Source organism: Homarus americanus, unplaced genomic scaffold (genome assembly GCF_018991925.1).
Source record: "Homarus americanus isolate GMGI-L3 unplaced genomic scaffold, GMGI_Hamer_2.0 scaffold40248, whole genome shotgun sequence".
NCBI lineage: Eukaryota > Metazoa > Arthropoda > Malacostraca > Decapoda > Nephropidae > Homarus > Homarus americanus.
Genome location: NW_024712526.1, coordinates 7,066,493 through 7,078,667, shown reverse-complemented (window position 1 = coordinate 7,078,667; position 12,175 = coordinate 7,066,493). Strand labels below are relative to the sequence as shown.

Genomic DNA, 12,175 nt, shown 5'->3' with positions numbered 1-12,175 from the left:
CCTATAGAGCAACAGTACGTGATAGGAACAGTCAATGTCAGACAGTATATATCGCTGGTGTTACTCAGTGCACTTTCTTAAAGGTTCATAACTGTGCTTCCAATTTTCTCCCTCATCAATAAACTAGAAATGTTTGAAACTAGCTCACTATAGCTACGGCATAACGCTGGCTGATAAAATGGCCTTGAACTGAATCAACTGTCATAACTAAACGTGTTCTCCCATCCTGTGTTATGAAAAAAATCACAGACCTTTGAGACCCTTGGTGTGTAGGCTGCGAGAGGTCGCTGTACTGCTTGTCGTCAGCTGAGCGCTCACACACCCATTGTTTACTTGGCTGGAACCTCGCCGACACTCGCAATTTCCTTCCGACAGACCCGCCCGTGTCTGCATTACGTATTTCTCCTACACTCGTACCATCATACGGTATATAAATTGTTTGTACAAATATATTTTTTTTTCAATACTTGTGAATATAAGTAAAATATAATAACATTTATTAATGTGAATCAGCGGAGAAGAGTGGGTGTGAGGGACAATCCCCCCAGTGTAATGCACCTTGTGTTTGTTGGTGCATATCTAGCCACTGTGGGCATACAGTGACGTGTGTGTGTATGTGGCGCCATTAATCCCTTACTTTAGTACATTGCCCTCGGTGTATAATACATGAACACCTGTGTACATGATCGCTTGTATAGAGTTGAACACAATATTTAAATACTATATACAGTAACAACGTGTTCATTAATCCTGACGAACACCTTTGTACACCTTAATGTGATGTAGTGTGAAGACTGTCACTGAGACACAACTCTTTAGTAGTTATGTCAGGGAATCCCTTTAACCAGTCAATAAGACAGTCTTCAGGTAGTTTAAAACTGTTAACTGGAGGTGATGATCTGGTCGATGATCATCCAGATTAAGGGCTCCTGGGGCAGTCAGGTATAACAGTCCCTATTTACAGTGTTTGAATAACAGAAATGTGTTGTTTTCGGTAACTCAGCCAACATGAAGCCCTCACTAGTGCGAAACACTTTTAGGGTATTTGAGTAAAGGTGTGCGTGTGTGTTTGTCGATATTTTTACATCATGGAGAGGTGGTCTAAAATTATGACCCTTATCTAGAGTGAAATACCTTATGTTGTCACTGAGTGGAGGGTTGATTAAGACGCATACATCTGTGTGACGCCACAAAAGGAATAATTGAAAGGATTGAGCTGCGTCACCTGGTGGTGGTGGTGTCTGTCTGTAATGGTGGTGGTGGTTGGCTAGCGGCGGGATTTAGTGGATGGTGATGATGATGAGAGGTATTCATGCCAGAAGTGCAAGACCCGGGGCCCCAGCGAGCTGAGGTGCAGCTCAGATTATTATCACAAGAGTCGTCCAAGACACACCTCGTGCTTTCGTGTGGGCTGTGGTGTGACGTATCCTGCCTCCTGTTGGGGTTTATCGAGGCCTACAGTGGAAGCTACTGGGCTACAAAGGCCCCAGAAGTTGCTTTTGCTTGATTGTGGCTCAGATTATCTCATGCGGTGTCTAGAACACACCCGTCCTCCATCTGCTGCCCCTAACTGTGGACGTGTCGGTGGCCGGGCTTCTGAAACGCTGCCCCACAAGTTACGTGGCAGACTACTGCCTGCAGTTGCGGTTTACTGATGGTGGACAGCGGCAGCTACATTGCTAAGCTGGCTGCTACTGGCTATATTGGCCTCAAAGGGCTAGACTGGCGACTACAGGGCTGTGAACAGTGGCGACTACGGGCAGAACAACCACGTTCCAACACCCACAACAACGGCACCATGATTATCTACAACCTATTGGTAAGTAGTGAGAGTCTCAAATATTTGCACGAAAATCAATCTTCTCCAGTTTCTGTGTCACCCCTTTCCCAGCAGTTAAGCCAAGCCTCGCCCACTGAGGGTGTCCACATGTCCTGTTGTTTTTTCTTCAATACACCAACCAACAAGATATATAATGTATATGGATTAATGCTCAGAGGAGTTATATATTATTTATTTACCTGTCAATTTGTTGATTTATTGTTCTCAAATAAAGAGGTTGAACACATTTACGAGGACAGTTGGGGAGGTGGGCGAGGGGCAGGTATTAAGTAACGGGCGGAGGCAAAGCCAAGGTTGGCGGCCTAGTCACGTGAGATAACTGATGTTCCTCCGCCCTCACTCACTCTCCCGTCACCTGGAGGCTGATACACGAGAGGAGGTCGAAGAAGTGGAAAGGATATTTATTTTTACTTTTAGAACTGTATTAAAGATTGGCTGGAAGGGATAGAGTAAGTGAGTGAGCCAGTAGTCAATTCTGTTAACTGGAGACTTCATTTTCGTGGTGGTACAGTCAGGTCCCATGTAACTCAAGACTTAATCAATGGATTCCTCTTACTGACGGTGTAAGATTAGACGAGTCCTATGAGCCAGAGGACTCGTCTTGGTGAGGTGATCAAGACTATTAATTGAGGGACTAGTTTATCATATTGGTGATGGTTGATTTATCACACCATAAAAAGGACGGCAGTTGGATTACATTAAAGGCTCGCTTCTACCTTCCTACCACAAATCCCCCGAGAAGTGCAGTGCTCACGGTCTTGATGACGTTTCTTGGGAGGTAAACTGTGATGCCCGGAGACGGTTGCTCGGGTTACCATGGCGACGCTGGCGGGATGTGCTGCCATCTCGTGGTGGAAGGATTAGTTAGTGAACCTTTGTCAGGATTCATTGGGGCCTAGGCATAAGGTTGTCGTGTTTTGTGTAATGATTAAAAACTTTCAAGGAATGTTATGGAATGTATCATGTTAATTCAGAGTGATGGAGTTATAGATAAGATCACTGTTATCTAGTAGTTCGTGAATGTTTTGTTTTTTAATATATAATGAGAGAAAATTAGACGGATGCCATTGTCTAATCTAATCCCCGTGACTTCCCCTCTGCCAAAGATATGCATATTTAGTTTCCCTTTATCATGTATTCCCTACCTCGTAAATGGAGGGAAAAATTATGGTACGAACATTACCGAGGCTGCAGAATGGCTGTACCTCACAACCATTCGCTGCGGGATAATTTTACTAGATATTAACGTTATTCCAAACCTCTGAGTATCCATACCCTGGACCTCTAAAGTATCCATACCCTGGACCTCTGAGTATCCATACCCTGGACCCAGATTCACAAATAATCTTCAGGCTGTTGTCTCCTAAAGATGGAAAGGGAAGATAGAAAGTAAAATGGCCTCTATGGTTTTTATTCTATTTTAATCGTTATTTTTATGCTGTAATTTCTGTCAGCCAATAATATGTTGTCTTCGTATTCCAAGTAAAAGAAAAATTCACGGCAGAAATCTTTGAGAATTTGAGTTCAGGTTTTACAAGGTGTTTTCACATTTTTTCCCAGGCATGTATCGATCATATTTGACACTTGAGACAGAGTAAGTCACATTGCCTTTCCTTCGTGATGTCCGTGATGTCCGCACACTTAAGATTAGGCACCCCAGCTTATTTTTACCTGAAGATTAACTACCCCAGCTTATTTTTACCTGAAGATTAACTACCCCAGCTTATTTTTACCTGAAGATTAACTACCCCAGCTTATTTTTACCTGAAGATTAACTACCCCAGCTTATTTTTACCTGAAGATTAACTACCCCAGCTTATTTTTACCTGAAGATTAACTACCCTAATGCTAACCTAACCCATAGATAACGTTAGGGTAATTTATCTTCAGATGAAATAAGCCGGGGTGCCTAATCTACAAATTATCCGGCAAGTGAATCAATTATCACGTTCCTCGAAAAGACTTCAATAATTGGGTGAGTTTATTGATATAAAAAAAAATCACTATATTATCGGGGTGTTGGAATGTGATACTGTTTACCGGTTGCCGTGGAGAATGTAGACCGAATGTAGACCGTGGGAAGTGGCAGATAAAAGTGATGGGGGGAAAGATAAGTCACCCGGGCGAGTCGAGAGAGTAGGTCGGTGGAGAGTGAATCAGGCTGGGTCTTTGAGGGGTGGAAGGGGGTGGGGCAGGAGGGTAAAAAGAAGAGGGGAGAGGGAGTGTCAAGAAGTGTAAGAGGAAGGAAAAGAGGGAAGGGTGTGAGGGAAAAGTTGTAGTGGGAAGGGTAAGTAGAAGTAATGGAAGGGGGATAGGGAATGAAGAAAAGGGTAAAAAAGAAGAGGGAAAATAAAAGAAAGGTTAGCGGGAGTGAAGGGTTGTCACACACACCCGAGCACACACACACACACACACCCGAGCACACACACACACACACACACACACACACGAGCACACACACACACACACAAGCACACACACACACACACACACACACACACACACGAGGCATAACATAAACAGATCAGTTAGCAAGGGTGTGGAGTGACGGTCAGCTGTGGCGGGTCCAGGGCTTGTCACCACGAGGATCATTACTAGTCAACACACTTCATTCTACTCAGGGCGGAATGTAGTATGTCCGGGGGGGGAGGGGGAGGAGGTCCTAGTTGTATCTGGTATTACTAGTTACTGGACTTGGTTAGGTTAGGTTAGGTTTATTATGTCTGGGGTTTAATAAATCAGTCATAAACATTAGTACATCTACAGGTTTGGGTGTAAACATTGGTGAAGACAGTTACTGGTGATGTTTGTCTGTTCAGTATGTTGTAGGTACACCATTTGGTTATATTGTGTTTAATTTCGTATAATCTGTTTACTATTTGGCTATATTGTGTTTCTTTTTGGGGTATATTACTTGGTTATAATGTATTGTCTTGTGTTACTATATTATGGACGAAATCATCACCAACATTTTGTAATATATCTCTTTAATTACGCCATTGTCGATATGTACAGTAGCTAAAATAACTATCTCTGCATACTTTGTGGGGAACAATAGGAGACCATGGACGATAAATTTTGGTATATGAAGGCTGTCACTAGTCACACGTAAAATTTCGGAGCATATCGACCCCCACCTGCACAGATAGTTGTTTTAGTTACTGTACTGTACCTAAACTGTATGGCAGCCTCGTGTTGTATGTTACGAGGAAGTGCGTCTTGACCATGGAGAAAATATAGTGACGACATTGGACGAATGAAAATTATAAGCCTAGCTCTCGCGTCCTAAGGTTATTGTTGGACACGCAAGCTGCTGTGTTTGATGATACCCCGCCGCCGCCGCCGTAGAAGGTTAGTCGACCACCACCAGGGCCAGATTGTCAGTGATAACGTGGGTGCCGCATGCGACCCTAACTGGGTATCCAGTGTGCAGTTCACACTAAAAATGTGTTCATGTGTTCAATGGCGGTACAAGGTAAAACAAGTTTTTATTTTTTATTTTTTAAGGTGCGAGATGTATCAACTAACACCCACTGAGAGAGACTTAATAACCTTGTTTCGTACCTGACAAAACAACCTGCATGTACAGAATGTCTTGAAGGACTAGGAATAACTTTTTTTTAAGGCTAACAAAACATATTGGTGGAGGGAGAGCACAAACAACCTTTATGCTTGAGTGAAGACCTCGTCTTCAAATGCTCAGCGCCTCCTTAGGATATAATATGAGCCTCCTGCCAGGGCCGTAGGGTGAGTCGTTTGTTCCCGTAGATAGGTTTGCCACCAAGCTGTCCGGATAACAATTTCAGGACTTAGAGAGATCCGGACCAAATTAACAAAATCGTTTTAGGGTGGAGATGTGTTATCAAGTTATCCGCTTCCTTTGTCATAATGTCTACGCGCTTTTATCAGGGGAAAGAAACGACCCGTGGTGCCAGATAAACCTAGGAGTCGTCGCTTGGTTGAAAGAACGACCATGGTTTAAATGGCGAGGTCTTATATCTCCCCTTGGCGGTATGGTAGCAACAAAAGGCTGGATTGTCAACTCTGGTGTGGGATTATTGTTGAGAGGCGAAGGGGCGTGGTTATCTGGCGACTAACTCACACTGATGGTGGTCGCGTGCCTCTTCCTCCCTCTCTCATTCCCTCCTTCCATCATTGTTCCCTCTCCCAACCTCTTCCTTCAAGTCTTGTTAACCCTCTCTTTCTCACCGATCGTTGTTCTTCCCTCCCATCCTCCCCGTCTCTCTTCCCCCCGCCCCTATTCTTCCCCCCGCCCCTATTCTTCCCCCCGCCCCCATTCTCCCCCAGTGTTCCCTCCCCTCGACCCTCGCCAATTGGGTAATGGGTCGGAAATGAATACAAAGTGTACACGCGATTGTACAACCAAACCTTCTCGTCCTGGTCTTAAGACACATGTTAAGACCGTCAACACAACAGGAGCTTGTGACTCATAGTTGACACGTGAGGTCCTCGTACACCACAACTCCACGTTTACCTTTTCGTATTGTTTGCCAATAGTCAGCCTGTTAACCTAGTTGGTGGTGAGGGACGGATTGATGTATTGTGTAAGAAAAGCCAGAGTTACTGAGTGTTGGGCAGGGCGGTGGAATCCTTCATTAGTGTAAATATTTAGCATGATTTAGCGAGTAGGGAAGAGGGGGGGGGGTACTCACTGACCATAAAAACAGTGCCAACACGAACACTCAACAGTGCCTGGCGTTTCTCTCCTCCACCCCGCTATGATAAGCATTACGAAGTTACGCCAGACAAACGTTCACCTGCCTTTTCTCCAACCAGCAATGACTTGCTTATGGAAACTAAGCCAAACGAGCGTTCACCCTACACTCTTCCTCCCTTAGCACACTAAGGAAAGCTACGCCAGACGAAAGTTCGCTCGCCTTTTCTCCGCTTTATAATGATACACTTATGGAAGCTACGTCGGACGAAGACTCGCCCACCATCTACCTGTAGTATAATATAGGAGTGTGTCGAGAGAAAAAAATTCCCAACCTCCGCTTGTGTTTCCTTTGCTACCACACTCACCTAACCTAACCTAACCTAATTTACGCTAACCTAACCTAACCTTTGTAACATTATTTATTTATTTTCTAACGCGCGTAAGATTCAGTGAGGTCCCAGGAGAAGGCCCAATAATTAACACCAGGTAAAGGGTACAGACCAACACCACCATAGTCTATACAGTATATGAGCGCGACCATCGTGTGCATGATGGAGCATTATGTTGCGGAACCTTGAACGGTACATGAGCTGTCTCCAGTGTCCTCCTTACTTCTTCTTAATAACTGTGGTTCACTCTTCTCCATAGCTGTGGTTTAGCTGTCTCTCTTGTTGTGGTTTAGTCCCCCCCCCCACCCCCCTAGCTGTGGTTCACCCCTCTCCTTTGTTCTGCTTCATAGTAGTGGTTCAACCTTCTATCATAACTTTGATTTATAGCTGTGGCGTTGAGCTTTCTTTTATATATTTGACTCATAGCTGTAGCTGAGCCTTCCCCCTATAGCTGTGGTGTAGCCATCCTCCTCAGCTGTGTAGCCCTAAAACCTTATCGGGAGTACTGGTTCACTTTAATCCATAACTGTGGTTCAGTCAGCCGATCAGTGTGTCATGCCCCAGTGCTTCGTGAGGAATGCTGACTTCTTCCTTACAGCCAGATTAAATGTGTGTGTGTGTGTGTGTGTTGTGGAGGACGTTCACCGGGTGTATAAAGCTCGCTGGGACGTGGAGGGCTCCTGAGGGGGGGGGGGTGTTAACCTGCGTCAGGAGGATTCACACAGGTTCTTGCATTAATATTTTCCTCTGAAATCTGAAGCTGACTGACTCCTAAGCTACGGGAGAGGAGAGAGCGCAATGACTCGCAGAAGGACTCAACTGACAACTGACTCCCTGAAGGTCCTGGACATGTGACGCCACTGACTCACTGAAGGGCGTATCTAACTGACTCACTGAATGGCGTATCTAATCGACTCACTGAAGGGCGTATCTAATCGACTCACTGAAGGGCGTATCTAACTGACTCACTGAAGGCCGTGTAAGACTTGTGAGAACGCCATTAACTCACTGAAGCACACGTTTCTGAATCACTAAACCTTACAGAAGATGATTGTGAGAACGCTTGTAACCTCAGCTGCTACTCAAAGCTCGAGGCAAGATTAGCGTTAGAACTGCACCCCGATACAGTAGTTGCCTTGTCCTCCTTCGGCAGTATAACGAGGTGGTGAGTGACCCAAGGTTGGTGTCGGGTTAAATGGGCACCAGAGTCCTGCCAGTCGTCACGCCTAACAGACCTCAACCTAACCTAACCATTAGCATTTAGATCCAGATTCTTAATGATTACCAGTCATAATTGGGTTCATTCATGTATACCTCCCGGAATTTTGGTGGTTGCTGGTTAGGTTGGATCTTGATAGGAAGGTGATGACGAAGACGACGAAGAAGGGGAGAAGATGATGACGACGACGAAGATGTAGGAGTGAAAAGAAAGAAGACGAAAAAGAAGACTAAAGAAGAAGGCTAAGAAGACCCCAGCATAACACACACAATAATACACGAAGTTGTCTAAATAAAAAAAAAATATAAATGAATTTCTACAGTTAGTGTTGCCTCACCTCCATCACTACCACCGCCACCACCACCACCACCCACCACCACCACCCACCACCACCACTACCCCCCACCATCACCACCCACCACCACTACCCCCACCATCACCACCACCACCATCACCAACCACCACCACCCACCACCCACCACCAGCCACTTGACTCCTACTGAATACCATCATTGTTGTCTCTCCCTCCTGCCTTGCCTCACCTCACCTCCTTACCTCACCTATCCTCCTCACCAGTATTGTTCGTTTTATTTATAGCGTGTGTTTATTTTTTCCCCTCAGTCCCTCCTTCCTCACACTCGTAGATTCATTTCCTTTGTTGTTTTGACATATTATCTTCATTCTTCTTCTGTGTTGCTTTTTTATTCTTGTGTCTAGTTGTAATCTTAAGCTTTCTTATATTTTATCCTCTTATCTCTGCACTTCTCTTCGTTATCTATTTATTTTTCTGTTGCTAATGGCAGCGACTTTTTAATCTCTTGGGGTTTTATTTTTCTGCTACGCGTGCGTGCGTGCGTGCGTGTGTGTGTGTGTGTGTGTGTGTGTGTGTGTGTGTGTGTGTGTGTGTGTGTATATAATATGTAATAATTAACGGTTTATTGAAGAGCTTGGCAGCCAGAAGGCTGAAAATATACAGTTACATATTTGGGGGAATGGGTTACGAATTACAAATAATATACAAGTGACATAAGTGACACAAATAAGACATATAGTAACTTAGATGGGGATCAGCTCAAACTACAGTTCATTTCAACATAGTGACAGTGTAGGGAGCAGTGTTTACTGGGAGTGAATACACTGATTTATTACATGTTATTGATAATTTTTACAATGGTTGGGACTGGGCTGTTCTTATAGCGATCAGTTCGTGCACGTATGGGCTGGATGCGGTTGTGGTGTCGAACAGCAATTCTCGGACAGGGGATCTCAGGTGGTAGTAGGGGCCGGTGTCGGGGATGGTGTAGAAGCTTCTTACCAAATTTGCAGATGAGGCCGTGGTGATGGTCAGTGAGAGTCGAAAGGGTCAGTGTGTTGAGCGCTTCTTGATATGTGGAGTAGGAAGGGGAGAGAATAATCTTGCATGCCCTCTTTTGCACTTTTTCTAGGTGTTTACGTTGTGTGGCATTTAGGGAGGAAGACCAGGTGGGGGAGGCATAGGTGAGCTTGGGAAGTATGAATGTTGTGTATACACTGAGGAGCTCGTGTGCGGGAACTCCGAGGGACTTGAGTCGGCGGAGGAGGTGGAGACGGAAACTGGAGGATTTGACAACTTCACTGACGTGTGGTTTCCAATTTAGTTTGTTGTCTATGGTGACGCCGAGGAGCTTCGTGGAATCTACAACCTGGAGTGTGTTCGGACCTAGGGTAATGGAAGGAGGTGGGACAATGTCGGAGGAGAGGTTGATGTGCATAACCATGGTCTTGGTATGGTTGATGGTGACATGGTTGTTGGTGGCCCAGTTTTGGAGACTGGTCAATAAATCCTGAAGGGCGGTATAGTTGGGAGCAGAATTGTTGACGCTGATCCCAATGGTGGAGTCGTCGACATATTTCCAGCGAGCAGGGGTTTCTCTTAGGGCATCATTGATGAGCATAAGGAAGCAGAGTGGTCCCATCTTGGTGCCTTGGGGGACGCCACAGGTGAGTGACTGAAAGGTGGAGACAGCCCCTCGGAAGCGTACAGCTTGGCGTCGGTCACTGAGGAAGTCTGTAAGCCATGGTATGAGACTTCTCCGAAGCCCGAGGTCAATAGCTTTGTTTATGATTATATTGTGGTCGACTAGGTCGAACGCTTTAGTGAAATCAATGAAGGCGACAGCTACAGACGTTTTTCGTTTCTCGAGATGGCGGTATATGTAATCGAGAAAGCTGACAAGACAGTGAGTGGTGGAGGAAGTTTTCATGTTGCCAAATTGCTGAGGGTCTACGACTCCTGCAATATCAGCATAAGCCCAGTCAAACACAAAACTTTCACAGATTAGGCTGGGTATTGGGGTGATTGCAATAGGTCGTAGCTGATTTAAGGATTGTGGGCTGGTTGACTTGGGCACTGGTGATACATAAGAAGTCTTCCAGTCAGCTGGGCATCTGGCTTGACTGAGAGAAGCATTGATGATGGAGCAGAGGGGTTTAGCAAGCTCCGGGGAGAACTCCTTGAATAGTTTCATTGGTAAGTCAATGGGGGTGGTAGAGCGTTTTAATTTTAGTTTGTCCAGGCGTTTTGCTACGTCAAATTCCTCTACTAAGTGTGTGTGTGTGTGTGTGTGTGTGTGTGTGTGTGTGTGTGTGTGTGTGTGTGTGTGTGCGTGCGCGTGCGTGCGTGCGTGCGTGCGTGCACCTGCCTAGCCACCACACAGGTTCCGCTCGACTGGCCACCAACAGACTTAATTTGCAATGCTAACTTGGGCCACCTGCACTCCTATGGTCCACTACGGTCGCTTTTGGTCAGGATGAATACCTAACCTAACCATACCATTACCTAACCTTACCTTTACCTAACCTAACCTTTACCTAACCTAACGTAACGTAACCTTTACCTAACCTAACCTAACCTAACCTTTACCTAACCTAACCTTTACCTAACCTAACCTAACCTAACCTAACGTAACCTAACCTTTACCTAACCTAACCTAACCTTTACCTAACCTAACCCTAACCTAACCTAACCTAACCTTTACCTAACCTAACCTTACAACAATATCCTCCTCATCTGCCCTTGACAACACAGTGCAAAAGTCATGTGTAAGAGAAGATATTTTTTTTTTTACATAGATTTACGGAGATAAACCTTTCATTATCTTCCCTTTGTCTTCATTTCTTCGTCTTTCCTCATTTTCCTCTTGACATTTTCTTCAGCTGTCTTTCGTTACCTCTGGATTTCTGGTTGATTTTGAAGTTCTCTTTCGTGGAATTTTTTTATTTATTTATTTTTTCTATTTTTTTTTTGTTAGTCATTTAATACAACTATGGATCGTTACACACACACACACACACACACACACACAGTGTATATAGTTTACGAGACGAGAGCGCTGCGGGGGCTAGGTAGTGTTACAAATACCAAACAGATAATGATAGGGCAGGAAGCTGTATTTACTGGGGGTCAGGAAGTCACAAGTTCACCACTACCGGTCTCAACCTACACCCGACCTGAGGGCATTTGAGGGCATGGTATGTTGTGACGCTGGGGAAAGGGGCAAGGCCTGTTACTGGGGGGGGGGGCTGATGTTTGTGCTGGGGGCTGATGTTTGTTGCTGGGGGAGACGTGGGGAGAACAATAGGGTTCGGTAGGAATAAAACAGGTGAACTAAGACCCCCTCCTGCCATGGTCTTAGTACAGGATCTCAGGTCACCCTCCTGCTCTAACTCACTCAGGGGGTCGCTCTTGCTCTCTTGGGATACAGTTCAGGTCACTGCCAGAAAGAAAACTCTCTTATATCACCGTAAATTTAGTCATTTCTCGAGTACGATGACGATTGGTTGTGTTCACGTGTCCGTAAGGTGGCTGGGAAAGTACCGTGGATGTGTGACGGCCATCCCCCTGCCTCCCTCCATCCCTCCCTCCTGCCTCCCTCCATCCCTCTTTCCCTCCCTCCTGCCTCCCTCCATCCCTCTTCCCTGTCTGCCTCCCTAACTGGAATCTACTTAGCTACAGACTACCTTAAAGAAAATGGAGGTGGGGTGATATTTTGTGACTCTCAAAAGTGCTT

General features: G+C 45.3%; 1 protein-coding gene across 1 annotated transcript in view; it reads left to right on the top strand.

Moving 5' to 3' along the window:
- The first annotated feature begins 1,654 nt into the window (after nt 1-1,654).
- Nucleotides 1,655-12,175, top strand: part of LOC121863526 — a 116,914-nt gene continuing 106,393 nt past the window's right edge. The window contains exon 1 of the mRNA XM_042362213.1: nt 1,655-1,819. Within this exon, the coding sequence (XP_042218147.1) occupies nt 1,655-1,819 (165 nt within the window). The remainder of the gene's footprint in view (nt 1,820-12,175) is intronic.